The sequence below is a fragment of the Rattus norvegicus genome, chromosome 13 (assembly GCF_036323735.1).
Source record: "Rattus norvegicus strain BN/NHsdMcwi chromosome 13, GRCr8, whole genome shotgun sequence".
NCBI lineage: Eukaryota > Metazoa > Chordata > Mammalia > Rodentia > Muridae > Rattus > Rattus norvegicus.
This window is the reverse complement of record NC_086031.1, coordinates 67220893-67237671: the sequence shown is the minus strand read 5'-3', so window position 1 is coordinate 67237671 and position 16779 is coordinate 67220893. Positions and strand designations below refer to the sequence as shown.

Below are 16779 nucleotides of genomic sequence, written 5' to 3'. Positions count from 1 at the left end.
CCTGTCTCTCACACAGTAGTTTAGCAGACTGTCTCACTCCTTTGGAATGGGTGCCACCGGGATTTTCCCCATAGTACCTTTGCTAGGGCTTGAGAGAGGGCTTAGCAGTTAGGAGCACTTGCTACTTTTGCAGAGCACTGAGGTTCAGTCTGTAGCACGCACACGGTGGCTCACAGCCATCCGTAACTCGAGTTCCAGGGGATCTGATTCCTCTTCTGACTTCCGAGAGCACCAGGTATACAGGTGGTGCACAGACAAAACATCCATACAAATAAAATAAAATAATGTATCTAAACAGTTTAATTATCCATAGCCCATTCTTTTAAGAGAATTATCTAGCAGTATTCACTCAGTTCCCCACAATAATGCGCTGTGTGTCCCGGCTCACCAGGCGCTATAAACAAGCAGACTTCCGAGTTGCATGGATGCCCCTGGTTCCATGGTTACACGCCAGCCTGGTAACCATCCTGGGGATGGAGTCCAGGGTGCAGTAGGGGCCTGGCTCGCACCTTTACAAGGATCCAGGCAAGGGGTGATGGGAGTCTGGACTCAAGAAGGGCTAGGGGTGCTCTGCTCATGAAGATACTGAAACAGCTTGTCTGGAAGACCAAGAGTAGGGTTAGGACACCTCCAAGGACTGTAATAGAACCCCAGCTTTCTGAGGCAGGACTGGGAATGGGGAATCAAGTTTGGGGTGTGTGTGTGTGTGTGTGTGTGTGTGTGTGTGTGTGTGAGCAAGTGAGACTTAAATGTTAATTTTGAGGTAGTCAGTGAGCCTGGTCTCCATGAGCTGTCTGGATGGTGGTGTTCCCTTGGATGGCCTGGGTGGTATTTGAAGCCACACTACTGCCTCTGCTCTCCTGGGAACTAAAGGGGGACACAGAGAGGAGTTAAGGTCCAAAGACTGGGCCTAATTCTCTTCCTTGTTTTGAGTTCATGAAGTAGAAGGTCTGGTGAGGGAGACTGGAACAGTTGTGGAGTGAGCACAGTAGAGGGGAGATGGAAAGGGTCATCGTATCCCAGATGTGTGAAGCTAAGTTCCAGATGGCTGCCCACCGTGTCCAGTGCTGCCATATACCAAGTGGAGAGGCCCCGAGAGGTGACGTCCTGCCCAGCAGTCTGAGGATCTAGTGATGAGGGCAAGTGGCTTTAGCAGATGGAGGTGTGGTGAAAAACAGAGCCGGAGGATTCAGATCTCAGCACACGCTCTGGGGATTAGGCAGGCTTTTTGGTTTGTGTACCCAGATATGGTCTGTTTTGATGGGCAATTGTTTACATTGAAGAGAAGGCTCTAGAAGATACTGAAGAGATAGCCCCAAGTGTGGAGATAGAGGCCATGATGGGACTGCGTGCTGGAACAGATTGGATGGCTATCTGGTATCCAAAAATAATCTCTAGTGTCAAATACTCATCTGGGGCCAAGAATCGGAGAGTGGGAACATACTTGGACTTTTCCCTTTAGATTTTAACTCTCTGAAAGATTCCCTGATGATTCCTAGGCCTTAGATATGTGGATGGAAGAGGAAATCTACACCTGACATAATTTCGTTGTTTATATATATGTATATATACAAATATATATATATATACACACACACATACATACACACACACATATAATTTTACTGCAGACTAGTAGGACACACTACTGTACATACTTAAAAGTCAAGGGCAAAGTATGGTACTAGAAAACCATTACCTCATCAGTCCAGAGATGCGCTCTGGGAGGCGTGGCATTTGAAAGAGAGTTAAGCCTTGGACAGTGGAACTGGACAGGCAGAAGGACCAGCAGGGCCAGGTCAGGGGAATTCAGTCCATGTGGACTTGAAAAGCAGCAGAGTTTATGGAGCTGCTTCATGGCGTTGTATGTGGGTAAGGAGGGGCTGAAGCCAGTCTGAGGTCGTACTGCGAAGGACTTTAACCGTTCATGAAAGGTTTGGATTTCCCCTAGTGAGCTGTGGGCGAGCAGATATCGAGGTTTGTGTAGCTGGATAGGCCATCATGGTGGGAGCACCTACAGCTCAGCTCCCATGAAGCTCTTTAGAAACGGAGACAGTCTGCTTTTAGGCCACTCAGTGATTCTCAGTCTGTAGGTCATAACCCCTTTGGGGTCACATATCAGATATCCTAGATATCAGATATTTATATTACAATTCATAACGGTAGCAAAATTATAGTTATAAAGCAACAAAATAATTTTATGTGGGCGTCACCACAGCACAAGTTCAGAGCATCAGGAAGGTTGAGAGCCACCATCTACCTTGACGGAATGGACTTAAAAGGCCGCAGCTTCAGATCCCTGAGTGAGTCCTGAGCACTTTAGGGTTTGGAAATCACAAGGTTAGGGGGTTCAAAATTGCTTTTGTTCATCCATGAAAAGTCACTAAAATAGGGTTTTTGTACTGGTGGGTGTTTGTGAGCAGAAGAGAGAACACCAGACTCCAGTGACTGGCGTGCCCGAGGGCTGAGCTGTGAGTGGACTCAGTGCGAGCGAAGCACTCTGTCGTCCACTTACCGGGGGCAGTCAATCTGGAGTTTTACCATTTGATTAGCCACAGGAGAACCAAGAAGAGTACAGTCTGAAACAAACCCAGAGTCTTTCTGCTTCCTAGAGGGTGTTCTAAGATTAAATAGGTGTGGGGGAAGTAGCAGTTAGGAAAATTGATTGTACGCTGGATGTGAAAAGCCATGTTCATTATTTAAGTCCTACTGAAATTCATTGTACACTTGGAACACTGGTGTGGGTGAGACTCCAGGCTAAGCTGTTCTAAAGGGCTTTAGAGTTTTAAGCCCATGAGACCTTAACAAAGAGCGCTCACAGTACTCCCCTGAGGGGTCCATCCTCTGGGGACAATAGTCCTTTCCCAAAGCCTCACAGTGACTTGGTGGAAAGTTCTTGACCCCTTTGCTCAGACTGAGTTGCCTTTTTAAAAGACTTGTGCCCGGTGAACGCATAGCACTTCATTTTATAATGGGTCACTCTGTCCCCCAGACTCTGGAATGTTAAAACCTTCTCTCTGGTGACCTCTTTCTTTCTTCCACTCCCCTTTCTTCCAGTTGGTTCTCCTTTTATTAATTTGTATCCCATGTCCCCATTATCATCTTACACTGTCTTTTCTGGTGACTATCCTGACAGTGTCCATCTCTACACGACCACTGCCCTGGTCTCCTGAGAAGAAACCAGGGAAGCACCTCCCCATCTGTATGTAGCACTGCAGATACTCAGGTGCCCCCACTCTGGGCCTGACCCAGAGCAATGAGTATTGGCTTCCACTTGGCTGCGGCTGCGTGGAAGCATGGTTTTGTGGCACTGTTCTCACAGGGTGACTTTGGTCTCCCAGAGGACAGTGACTAGCATTTGGAGACTCTGGTTGTGTCTAAGTTGGGTGTGTGCACCTGGCATCTAGTAGGTAGAGGTCAAGGATGACAGTAGACAAGACTTGTCCCTTCCATTCGGTGATATGACATTAAATAGCACCCGTGCCTTGGTAGGAGACCCGGCTACACAGTACCTGTGCACCTCTAAGCACGAGCCTTTGGAACGGTACCCACTTGTGTTCCTTTTCATAATCAGCTGAGTCAAATACTACAGTGGTCCAGGCAGCCACGTGGAAGGTGAGACACTGAGCTCTTGTGCTATTGCTCTGCCCCTTACCAGCCAAAATGGCCTCTGTGTGGTCACTTTACATCTCTTGGTTTCAGGGTTTTCATCTGAAAATTGAGCTCTTGGAGCGTACAACCTCCAAGTCCTTTTCAATTCAGTTATAGCTAACATAAACGTGTTTAGTTTACCAAAACCAAAAACCAGAAATGTGGGCCACTATACCACGCTCTTGAGAAATTCCCCGACTGTTTTCCTCTGAGAAAGCACATGTAACAGACTGAATAAAACAGTCAGAAAAAGGAGTCAGGCTCTGATTTGCTTACTGTTCAGTCATGACATCACAGCCCTTTCCGAGGTGAGGTCGTAAGTAAAGAGCCAAGCTGAACCACCGGGCAGCAGCGGGGTAACACCGGGTAACACCAGTAACACCAGGAAGTGGGGGAGGCTACTGTTTTCCTTTGCTGGCGTCTGTTCCCTTGTGATTTCAGCTGGGGCGCACACGGCAGGATTCTAGTGACCCCCCACCCCCCCTCAGGGCCTTCAGTTTTGTGGACCTGCTTGCTGGGAGCTGGGAGCAGGGTCTGGGAGTCGCTGTTGGATTCACCCATGAACTCCAAAGTGCCGCAGATGGCTTCAGTTTTCAGTTTTTGTTGTAAATTATAGCAGGATCCATATACTTTATATAAGCTTCCATGTACCAAATTGCCAGTCATTTCTGATGTTTTAAAAATGGGTGAATCAAGCTAACAAAGGAATATAAAGATGGGAAATAATGGAAACACAGATGACACGTGGTTTCCGGGGTCTCGAACCCAAACTGCCTGCACCGTTCTTTGTGTTTAAAAAAAAAAGTTATCAGATAGCTCAGGGTGGCTTCAGCCTTTGGAGTGTCCCATTCTGGTTCTCGACAGTATCCAGAAAGTATCAGCTGGCTCAACGAGGGAATCTCAAGTTGCCAAGAATTCTGTATCCTCGGCTTCCAGTTTTTGAGACCTTTGCCACACAGTGACTTCCAGTGTTAGGACTGGAGGACTAGAGCTATGTAGAGAACAAGCTGGGGCATGCCCCACTCCCCGTCCCTGCCCTCCCCTCCCTCCCTGCCCCCTCCCCCTCCCTGTCCTTCCTCCCTCACCCCAACCCCCACTCCTAGAAATGACCATTATTTGGGAATCGGGAAACCCACTTGCGGTTATGGAAGAAAAACAGTCCAGCTCCCATTCATTTCACCTGTGCCCTTTCCACCCGCCCTTCCACCAACATTTTACATGGTGAAACGATGTTTTTTCCAGTAGCAGAACTTGAACCAGAAAGGAAGAAGAAACTTTTCCTAGGATGAATGTATTGTCGCCATTGAACTCAGAAGTGAACAGATACAGGGAAGGGATGGTAACTCCCCAGCTTTCACACATGGGTCCTTTGAAATGTTTGAGAGCTCTGGAGTAGGGGCGGGGTGTGGGGTGGGGGAGGAGATAGGGTGTGATTAACTTAATTTAAAGAGATGAAACCCAGGCAGCGATGCTCTGCTCCTTTCCTTTAATCAGTACTCTGTACTGTGGTCATAGCTTCTGTTTCTTTCCCTTTCCTGAGTCCCATCCCGTCCGTCCCTTCTGGAAGGCCGAGTCTGTCTTCTCAAGCTCTTTACTATCAGGGTGCTTCTTGAAATCTTATTTTTCTTTTCCCAGGCTCAGAAGAGACAATGTCTTTCTTGTAATCTTTCGAAGAGGCTGGGGGTTACTGACACCAGGGCTCAGGCTGGTAGGAGACCTAAGACATAGGGCATCTTTAAAGAAAAGCTGAGTCCTGGAGTTATTCGTGCCTGGGGAAATCACAGCAAAAAGAATTTGAAAACTCTTTCTGGAATGTTTGTAATCAAAAGTCTTTCCAGAAAAATCCTAATGCCCTAAGAAGGCAGTTGAAATTGAATGACTGTAAGGAGAATGAGGAGAGGAAGAGAGGTTGGAGGGGCAGGGAGGTGGGGAACCCATCAAAAATGAGGCGTAAAGCTGGGCATGGTGGCACATGCCTTTAATCCCAGCACTTGGGAGGCAGAGGCAGGCCAATCTCTGAATTCAAGGCCAGCCTGGTCTACAGAGTGAGTTTCAGGTCAGCCAGGGCTATGCAGAGAAACCCTGTCTCAAAAAACAAAACAAAACCAAAGTTAGATATAACACACCAGGCTCAGGCATGGAGGTGCTCACCTGTAATAGCTCAGGCATGGAGGTGCTCACCTGTAATGTCAGCATGCTTAAGTCTGAGTCCAGCCTTGGGCACACAGTAAGAGTTAGTCTCAACCAAAGACTAATGCATCCAGAACGGTGCAGTTAGGAATGCCTTCTCACTTAGAAGAACTGAAGGTTACAATGTGAGAGAATATGTACTTATCCTGTAAGTAAAAGAGAAGAGATAGAGTGATGTGTCACATTAAAGAGAAAGCCATTGTCTTATAAATGTCTATACAGGGCAGAGAAAGAAAAAGAAAACCATAATTTTAAAAATGGTTTCTTTTTGTGGGATGTGGGTGGAGATCTCCAGAGGGGAACCTGGTGCTGTGACCGAAGAGTCAGTCAGTGTCTTAAACTGGGCTTAAAGCAGTTTTCTTAAAAGAGAGAAAAATCAGAAATGACAGCATTTTATTTTATTTTTAGATCTATTTGTGATTTGTATGAGTTTGGGTATCTTGCCTGCATATGTGTCTGTGCACCATGTGTGATAAATGCCCGAAGAGGCCAGAAGAGGTGTCAGATCCCCTGGGACCGTATTTACAGGAATTCGTGAGCCTCCATGTGGGTTCTGGGAATCGAACCTGGGACCTCTGTAAGAATTCTTAGTCAATGAGCGTCTCTCCAGCCCCATGATGGTATTTTTCTACCTGTTGGAAACACTTAAACAGGCGTCATAACCAGTTATGCTTCTGTGAATTCCTATCTCAGTAGAAGACAGCAGGTTTTTCCCCTTGGGACTCTAGCCGCCACCTTTGCTGCCTGTCTGTGGTGTTCATGCTGCAGGCGCTCTATTAGTTACCATGTATTTTCTTTTGCCAGCACAAATGTGTTGAGACCCTGCCCTCACTTCATAGGCCCATTAGTTGATGTTTAATCAAACTTGTGTGCTTTGGCCAAGATCAGGCAGTTAGCTCGGGGCCAAGTATTTACAGTCAAGTTCAGCTGGACTTCACACATAGGCTTTGGTTCTCAGGCCTGTCATTTAGGGACAAGCCATGGGGTTTGCTAGCAATAATCCACATTCAATACCCCCAAGCCCAGGCAATTTTGGCATTGGTGCCTTTAATCCCCACTGTTTTGTCCAGCTGTTGTTTTGTTATGACACCCCCAGTGGGGTCCCCAAACAGCTCTTGTGAAATGTGTAAGTCTGACTTGGTTCCCTCTGACGGTGATGGTTTGAAGGAACCGGGGAAAGATGAAGGAAGGCCACGTCAGTCCCATCAAAGCAGGGCTTGCTTCCTGTCCTTGGTACCTGGTAGCACCTGACACCTCCGAGGGACTCTCCTTCCAGGGTGAAACTTCAGCAGGTTGTTGGTAGCAGCCCCCTGTTTATTATGCACAGACTCTCTCCTCAGACCAGGGAATTGGGGAAGGAGTTATCGAGGTCCTGAAATTAGAATTTTGATGAGTGGCTGATGCACTTTTCTAAAATAGTTCGAAGTTATTGATTGCTTAGTAAGAACAGTGCACTGCGTGTGCTTTAAAAGTTCTCCCAATGACCTTCTGTATGGTTGGTCCACCCAGAGAGTGGCCTGGGCGGTGGGAGAACAAGTCCAGGGCCATACGGTGGATGAGAGAGTGCTTGGAGTTAACCAAGGCCATGCTCTTACAGCATGGGTCCTTTCATTCTCCCCCATGATAAAAATGAAAATATTTCTCGTAAGTGTGGGAATGAAAGACAGATGTGTGAGTAACCTTGACTCCGGGTAATGGGGTCCAGGCGCAGCTCATCCTGCCCCACCATACACAGCTATTTGTCTCTGTGTACCTTCCTCTGCCTAGTCTTGCCTTGAGGCATTTTTAACTGCCCTCCCCCCACCCTGCCCCATCTGTGCTTCCTTGTGCTTAGATCTTGATTTTGGCTTTGTTTCCATTTATTTCCTCTGCCCTATCACAGCCCCTCCCATCCCCACCCTAGTATTTCAGTCCTTGTTCACCACAACCATCCCTGTGTGGCAATGGAAGGTGCCGGAAGCTGAGCAGATGACCCTGACAAGTCCTGATAGCGATGTGTCCCTTCTCCTGGGAAGAGGGGAGGAGAGAAGAAAAGAAACTTTGTCCCTTTCTCATCAAAGAAACCATCTTGCTGATAGCCTCAATCTGGCACTGTGCCCCAAGGCTTGGGAAAAGCGTTCGGAGACTTGGAGAGCAAGGTGGAGGGCCCAGCTCTGTTGGGGTCAAGGTTGACAGAATGCATTACACCCCACCGGCATGGCTTGGCAGGGCACGGCCATGTTCCCCATGACATGCGCTGTGCTCTCAGTCTGCACTCTCTCCAGGACGTGACTGGGTTTGTAGAGAATGTCCTAGAATAAGGAAACCTTCTGCTGTTCCTCCAAGTTTCTGTGTCTTATCTTCTGGCAGCGATTAAATATCATCTATCATCTCAAGTAGGCTCAAGGGCAGAAAAAGCATACCTCTAAGTGGATAGCATTATTCTTTTTGTGTAGTGTAGTATGTTTCTGGGCTTGGTAAGTACGCATCAACGGAGAGATGATATGACCCCCCCCCCAAACAAACCGTTCTATTAAACTTACTAATTCCAGAGTGTGTAGTCACCATTGGAATTTTAAGATAATTTGATATACCTACTCATAGTCTCTGAGTTTGTCACATCTGTGTTTTGAGGGCAGCTCCCGCTTTGGTGGCCTGTCAGTCCTCTTGCTGTAAAAGTCTACGGTGACTATGAAGTATAGACAGTTTTCCCATGCTCACCCCTCTACCAAGGCACCCTGCTAACCACGTGTTACCAAGTACAACCTGTGCTGGCCAGACAGTCAGTAAGTGTAGTATGTGTCACCTGGGCATAGCATTTGTCACCTGGCATTGTGTGTGTCACCCGGGCATAGCATGTGTCACTGCGATGTGCTCATCCCCTCTTTCTGTACTTTCATTAAACACTCCTCAAGCCTACTCAGCGTTTGACTATCTTACCTCAAAACCCTTGCTTACAGTGCTACTCCAGTTTCCATGCTACCAATTCCAAATCCTTCTTTCCTTAAGATCTCAGCTCCTAGGGAGACCCTTCTGAAGCCTTGACCAGGTTCCCTGTAAAGGTCAGTACTTCTGTGGGTCCCTGGACCCTCTGTTGTGACATTTTTTCACATAATTAGTGAGTGGATATAGAAAACAAAAAGTACTCAGTATGTTAGTTTAGTTAGTCACAGAGATTCTACCTGAGGTCTCTCCTGGAAGGAAGAGCCTTAGACTTGACCTTAGCAGGCTCCATATGTGGACCCATGACCATGTGTGTTTCTTTCCCACAGACAGGCTTTGCAACAGGTGGGCGATGATTCTTGCCAAGAACGCCTGAGGTAGAAAACCGTATGCAGGTTTCCCCCTGCCATCGGCCTGGCTTCGGGAGCTAGCCACCCATCTGGCATGTCCGTTAGACTCACAGCCCCATTTAGGACAGAGGAGTTCTGCTCTGTGACCCATCAACGAGTTGTTTGGAATAGAAGGCTGTTTCTCCTTACTGCAGACTGCCGTGTAGTCTTAATTTTTCCGTCTGGTTTGGTACTCCTCGGTCTACACAGGTGTCCTGTCTTCTGGTTAATACTCCAGTTTGATATCTCTGACTTGCTTTGCCTTAGTGTGACCTCTGCATGTGTGCATGTTTATATGTGCCCACATGTGCAGTGTTTGTTTAGAGCTATGACCTTCTTCCAGCAGGTGTGGGGTCACAAATGTTGAGGCACAGTTTGTCTCTGTGATTGGTGGCAAATTCTTTGATCTGATCCCCAAGCCATTTATCCTTCACAGTCCCTTCCTTTTGTTGCCTTTGGTAGCCCATTGTAGGCACATTACCAATTCTGCCTCTCTTGATGTATCTCAGAATCTCCCATTGATGTTATGTCACTTGAAATTACCACCGATCGGTGCTGGATAGATGCAGGGTCAGTGGGACTGTGTGAACAAACTCTCCAGGGTAACAAGTGGGCCTGGCGGTGAGGCATTGGGTTTTCCCTTCTCCCAGCTCCTTCCTGTTCTGCACATGGGGCAAGTGACTTCCCCAGTGGAAGAAGTCATTTTTCCTGTGCATTTGTGACTGCAGCCGGTATCTCCCTTCCTGGTGAGGTTCCTTAATCCTCCCATTTAGTCCTGTTGAGGAGCGGAGCCAAGGCCAGGAAGATGGAAAGCTGCTGTCCCCTCTGCTCTGTCATATGTGCGATGTTCCTTGCCTTCTTAGAATCTTCACAGCCCGGCATTTGTATCTGCTGCTTGTTCATTGAGAATGGAAAGTTTCTTCCCAGGCCTGGCAAACATAAGGCTACTGTGAACTTCGGGCAAGGGTCCAGGCCTTTCCAGAAACCCTCCTCCGTTCCTGGCAAGCTGAGGAACACTGCTGGACAGAGGGCAAGGGTCTGCTCCTTTGCTTAGACTGTCTCTATTTTTCCCTTCTCTGATTTCTTCCTTCTCCCCATTTATTCCGTGTGTGTGTGTGTGTGTGTGTGTGTGTGTGTGTGTGTGTGTGCTTGTGCACACGTGCACATGCATGTGCATGTGAAAATGCTTGTCCTGTCTAAGGTTGCAATGAATTCATAAAACCTTCTTACTCTAAGCCATGACAAGACCACTGTTCAAGCAGATTAGGTGAGGAAGTCACGCACCAGAGTGAGTTAAAAGTGTTAGATTAAGGACAGAGTGGGCTGCGCTCTAGCCTTTCTGGGTTCCTGCTGAAGCTGATTTTTCTTGCACACAGACTGTATGGAATGTTTTGGGGAACTACTCATCATACATGCACACAGATATAGACCAAGGCACCCATTTTATAATTGTTTACAACCACAAGAACCTGGACGTTGTTTCAATATCTGCCTGCCAATGAAAGAATCCTTAGATTCTTAGGTGTGTGCCCATGCAGTAGGACAGTGTTCAGGAGAAACTGTAGATAACTCTAGAGGCAATGACTGGAGAGGTGGCTTAGCATACTGATAAGTGGGAAGAATGTGGATTTATATTTGCATGTGAAGTACACTGGATATGGGCAGCCACAGAATGCCTAGAAGTATATTCTGGAGTGTGGTAACAAATCCTGGGAATGGTTTGGATGAAGGGGGAGTAGATATATTGCTTTTTAGTTTATATAGATTTGTGAGGATTACTATATTTGATAAGTGATCATCTTTTTATTTTAAAGTGAGCAACAACTATCAGTTAGGCAGTGGTTGATTCAGTAATATCACTCAATTGCCTGTAAGTTAAGATTTCTTCTTTCTTAATTCTCTTCTTTCCCTTTTCCTTCCCTTCTCCCTTGCCCCCCTCCCCTTTGAATTGTTGGGACAAGGTTTTACTTTGTAACCCGGGCTGACCTGAGTGAAACTCACCCTGTAACCCAGACTGTCTAGAACCCAGGCAGCCTTCCTGCCTCAGTCTCCAGAGAAATGGGATTGCAGGCTTGAGCCCACAGGCATGGCTTACATATTTGGATATCTTTGTGGACATCCATTTAGATTATGAAATACTGAGACACTTTTGTTTTTACCTCAGTTAGATCATAGCTCCTTTTGACTTCTGTAGTGTGGTGTGAGATTGCAGCTTTCCCCACTCCTCTGTCCTTCTCTCCCCTCCCTCCCTCCCCTCCCCTCTTCTCCTCCTTATGGTAGCTTAAATTTGTTTCATGTAGATAATTAAGTCATGTAGATGCCATGTAGTCCACAGAGGTGAAACAGTGATGTACACATAGAGAAACAGTCACTGTGCAAACATTCCTGCTGTTCGTATGTGAATTCTAAAAGCTGAGTTAACTCCTAAGTGAACTTTCGTGGTAGCCATTCGTCGACTGCAGTTCAGCTCTGCTGTGAAAGTACAGCATGGAAGTTAAGACACTGTAGCAGGAGGCTAACTTCCACTCTAGCTTTTAATTATATGAGCAATTTGTTTAAGTATAGTGGATAATTATAATTTTCCTTTTTTTGATTTTGATTCTGATTCTGTGGACCAAACTCAAGGATACTTGTGCATGGTAGACAAATGCTGTGCACTGCCATATTCCAACCCTTTAAAACCATTCTGTGGTTCCGGGGAGAGAGCGCAGGCTGCGAGATGCTTGCCGCACACACAAGCTTTATGACCCAGGTTGGCTCCCCAGCACTTGTGTATAAACAACCATGTTGGGCATGGTGACATGAGTTTACCATACCACTACCGGGAAGCCGAGATGAGAGTGTTTCTAGAGCCTGCTGACCAGCCAGCCTAGTCTAATGAGCAGCCCAGGTCCCAGTGAGAACCATCTCAACAAACAAGGTGGACGGCTCCTAAGGAGCGGCCTAGGAGGATAGGAGTTAACCTTTGACCTGTGCGCGCTCTCTCTCTCTCTCTCTCTCTCTCTCTCTCTCTCTCTCTCTCTCTCTCTCTCGTGGGTGAAAGAGTTTTGTCACTATAGCTAAGACAAAGTGTGGTTTCTTTGCCTTGGGGTACACAAGGATTTATTGATTCCCCCTGGTCTCTTCTCCAGCCAGTGTGAGTGAACACCCCTTGTGGTGAAGCTGTGTTATTAGGGAGGCAGAGTATCTGTGTTTAGAACGGGGACCCAGCCTGGCATGGATCTAACTCTGAGGTGTCTTTGAAGTCTTCTGACTATGAAGCATGGAATAATGACACTGCAAACAGTTTACCCCTTTGTCATTTTCCTGACTCTGCTCTAGAGGGAGGAGCTGCTCCTAACTTAAAGGCAACACTCAGAACGTGCCTGTGGCATGCCAAGCACCCAGAATGAACCTGGCTGTCTTTGTGCTTTGGCACTTGGGTGACCTTGTGACTTCATCAGAAGTCGTCCTGGTGCTGGAGTGTTGCTTACCCAGTTGTTCTTCTGTTTATCTTTCAGAGACCTAACTTCTCCACCCTGTGGCTGCTGAGACACTGGGGTCTCATTGTAATTTGAGAAACAAAGGGATAACTTTATGAGGAAATCTTTGGTCCTTGTGCTGAAGCCCCAGTGATGTCTATAAGATTAAACTGAGGCACCCCCCAAACCCAGACACTTCGTACTGCAGAAGGATTTCTGGCCTAACAGTAGCCAGTTCTGTCCCAGTTATCTGTGTAGCTAGCTTTAGGTTCCTCTTCTGTTTTATCGCATTTGTTCAACTGTTTGTGTGTGAGGCTAAGGGCTGTCTCCAGCTACAACACCGGCTGTCAGAAGACAACCTGTTAACATTGTTTTTCTCCCCACCTTGTGGGACCCAAGCATCATCAAACTCAGGTCGTCAGCCTTGGTAGACAGTGCCTTACTCACTGCCATCTTGATAGCCTGGCTGCTGGTCTTTAACTTGAGCAAATCCACAGTTCGTGGCTCGAGTTGATTGTTTGGAGCTCAGGAAACGCTCTTCTCATCTTTCACCTGCCGTGGATGCGTTTTTCTAACAACAAAACCTTATCAATCCACCCAAGCTACCTTCAGGCACCGGGCTCAGTGGGTCTCCCTCTGTCCTTCCAGCGCCATTGCTTCCATCCTGAGGGCGTGGCTTGACCAGTGTGCGGAAGACTTCCGGGAGCCCCCTCACTTCCCCTGCCTGCAGAAGCTGCTGGAGTATCTCAAACAGATGATGCCTGGCTCCGACCCAGAGAGGAGAGCACAAAACCTTCTTGAACAGTTTCAAAAGCAGGATGTGGATTCTGACAGTGAGTACCCGTTTGGTCCCAGAGAACCCTCCATTGGGACTCTGCAGTGTGCAGGCTCCCCGTGTATTGACTCAGTAAGAAACCCTGTACCTTCAGATAATTGGGATTGGTGTGAAATTATTGGACTGTTAACTTCAGAACCTTAAAGGTTTAGAGTGAAAAGAAGGATTTTCAAGACTGGATTTATGATTTTAAAGATTAAATTGTAAACCGGCTCAGAGAAGCTAAGTAATTGCCTGTGGTTCCTGCTGTTACCAAGAACAGAATTTCCCCGATTTTTTTTTTTTAAACTTACCCTGGTCAACATGGACTGGCTTCTTCTTCTCTGCCTACCGTGTTCTATCAGACGTAAGTGTGTGACAACCAACCAGCCCTGTGTGGCCGGCAAGGGTTCAAGTCCATTTCCCTCTTACAAAAGCTCGGAGGGGATGTTTCTCCTTTGCCCTAAAAAGCAGTACTGTCATGTCCCCTGGCAGCCTCCATTACTGTCATCTACCGTCCCTAATGGTCGAATCAGAGGAAGTTTCTGAGGCTGTTTTTTCCTACTGGAGCCTGACCTCTAGTTTCCACGGACAAATGCAGGGCCACCACTGCTGGCCATAGAGTGTGTTGATTGCCAAGCTCTGAAGAAATCAGTCCTGAGCTTCCATCAGGCTCCAGCATGGTGATCCTTTCACTGAGGTGCTGGGTAACGGTTTCCATGGCAGCTGACCCACATGGAACTTCTGATGGGCACTTCCTTGAAGTAATGCCCGATTTCCTCAGTGAGGGAAAGGAAATGCCTTCTAACACAGATAAGGGATGCTACCCCAGAGCCAAAGCAAATACAGTAACCTATAATTCCACCCAGTACCTGTTGACTGGTTTGTATGTACTGGGGACCAGAGAAGGGGAGTGCAATTACACTGCTTGGCTTAGATTGCCAAAGGCTTTGTATCTCAGATGACTTCATCTTCCCGGAATGTGTGAATACCCGGGAAGCTCCAGCTGCCAGACTTCAGCTTCCTTCAAGGCCTCCCTCCCTCTGGCCCGCCCTCCCAGCTTTGTGCTGGAGCAGAAAATGCTGCTGCGGCTGTTGCTGCTGCACTGGAGCCCAGCTCTCCCCACTGGGGCTGCCTCTGGCCCCATGCCTAATTGGGGAACCAATGGGACCAGTCATTGGTTGTCTCCAGCTTAGGGACTGGAGGGCAGAGTTCTTTTGGCAGGCAGAGGCAGGGACCAGGGAGGTGGCCTGACTTCACAAAACCTTTTAGGCAATACCCAAGAATGAATCTTTTCCTAAGTATGGGCAATTGTTACCAAGAGTGCTCCAGGCCCTGTTTATGAAGTACAGGCTCCATTCCTGAAGAGGAGACTTGGGAGCTTGGTCCTTCCCTCCAACTCCCCCAGCTCCCACTATGGAAAGCACGATCTTTCCTGGATATTCACTGAAGTAAAACTGTACATAGAGATTTTTATATAACCCCTGGAGAGACAGGCAGGAGCAGTGAAAACATAGGCCAGGCCCCAGAGAGAAAGAATCATAGTTTTCACATGTAGTGACATGCTAGGTGCATGTCAGATTTACAATGAATGAATGAATGAATGAATGAATGAATGAATGTGTGAGTGAGCGATGTTAGTCCTTACCCTGTACTGTCCTTCACAGAAGCCGACAGCTTCTGCATTGTTTTACAGGTATTAAAGTATATTGTAGCCATCATGAGGGATAGAAGGCTCTTTGAACTTTTGATTGGCACATCAAATTTCTTCTTCACTGAATGAATAAATGCCAGATTTGAGTGGAGAATTAGTGACATCAGGCTCTACCATCCTTCTTGGGATGGGATTTTAGCTCTTTAATGGGTACTTTTGCTTAGGATAACAGGAATAGACAGTGATAGTCTCCTGCCTTTCCCAGATATAATCCAATTCTATTTGTATCAGAACCTTCAACTCTGAGGTCCAGAGCCAGTCCCATAATCACAGCCCTGCCACCAGAGTGGACAGGTTGCACATGGCACTGGACAGGGAAAGATCTCACTTTGGGCACCCCATTTCTCATCGGAAGCTTTGAAGAAGCTGTATCAATTCAATACAAGATGCCTAACAACCTCCCCCATAAAGAGAAAGAAAAGGTTTAAAAACATAACCATGCTAAGGGAGAAGTAACGCGGAACTTAATTTCCACCTAGATACCGCTCTGTGCAGCTAGGCTCTCCCAGCCCCAGAGGGAGTGCAGTTTTGACAGGAAGAGAGCAGGGAGCTTGATGGGAATGAGGCTGGGAAGCAATTCAGGCCTGGGAGAAGACTTGAGTGAGGAGGCTGGAGGCTCCTGCAGCTGGGCCTTTCATTCAGCGTTTCAGACGAGCTCCTGGGCAGTGATTTTCTTGACTTCTTCAGGCTCTGACCTGTGTAACTTTGACAGATGATCACCTGTCTAGGCTTCCAGGGCATTTACTTTCAGTCTGTTTTAGGCCTTTACACTCCCTGTGTGACAGCATTTGAGTCTGCTAAATACTGTTGAAAGTTCTAGGGGTCTTATCCATATCTGTGAAACCCAAATGACCTGTCCTACCTTACCAAACACTGGCTGGCCGCCCTGCTCGGTCTTTTAGGCACCTAGTTCTCTGTGGCTCAACAAACAAGGCTTGCAGGGCTGGGGTGTAGGTATTAGCTGGATTAGTCCCGGAAGTGACGATGGAGGATGGAGTTGGTGGGAGCTGAGCTGAGGACTGTACTCGCTTTGCCTAGGCTAGCCTCTGAATGATTTCTCGGGGATCGCTCAAGGCCTCTCTGATTTTAATAAGAACTGAGAACACACAGGATCAGGTCTCCTTTTTTCTCCAATCCTCGTTCATCTCTATCTGTGGTTTTCTGAAGAGTTAGCCCTCTTCTTCCTGACTGAAAGTAATGTAGCTTGACATTATAAATCAAACCTTCTGTGGCACCCATTCACTGATTGCTTCCCCATTGTGGACAGATGGACTTCTCAACACCATCTCCTTCAGCCCGGAAGAGGAAGAGGAACTGGAGAGTGGAGGGTCAGCAGAACTCACGACCTTCTCAGAAGACCTCGTGGCAGAGCAGCTGACCTACATGGACGCAGTAGGTCTCCCTGCCGGGTCTCAGATGCGCCTCCACTTAAACGTGGGGTGGTGGCAGCACTGTTGGCCCAGAGAGGGCAGTGGCAGCACGGGGAATGTGCTACAAGTCCTTTGGAGTCTTTGAGAGAGTCTGTCTGTAAAAGGAGAGTTAAGGCTCTATGTGAATCATTCCTGTGAATAATTCAGGCCCCGGCTCTTCTTGCAGTCCTGGGTGAAAGTGCATTTTCCTCGGAGCTCAGGTCACAGA

At 47.4% G+C, this 16779-nt stretch overlaps 1 protein-coding gene and 1 long non-coding RNA gene across 10 annotated transcripts in view; one reads left to right on the top strand and one right to left on the bottom strand.

Annotated features, from left to right (window-relative positions):
• The window catches only part of Ralgdsl1 (ral guanine nucleotide dissociation stimulator like 1), a 269618-nt gene that overhangs the window by 216348 nt on the left and 36491 nt on the right, over positions 1–16779 (top strand). For all 7 annotated transcript variants that reach the window (NM_001105957.2, XM_063272095.1, XM_017598701.3 and 4 more), the window contains 2 exons: positions 13262–13446; positions 16409–16533. In NM_001105957.2, coding sequence (NP_001099427.2) covers positions 13262–13446; positions 16409–16533 — 310 coding nt within the window. The remainder of the gene's footprint in view (positions 1–13261; positions 13447–16408; positions 16534–16779) is intronic.
• Positions 5121–14312, bottom strand: LOC102551528 (uncharacterized). 3 transcript variants are annotated; one of them, XR_010057075.1, is made up of 5 exons: positions 13742–14312; positions 9003–10081; positions 7079–7213; positions 5833–5987; positions 5121–5420 (listed from the first exon to the last, which is right to left on the bottom strand). It is a non-coding gene; the product is annotated as an uncharacterized LOC102551528 (long non-coding RNA). The 3 variants fall into 3 exon arrangements; XR_005492547.2 differs by lacking the exon at positions 9003–10081 and having other exon boundaries at positions 5121–5368; positions 13742–14285; XR_001840859.3 differs by lacking the exon at positions 9003–10081 and having other exon boundaries at positions 13742–14281.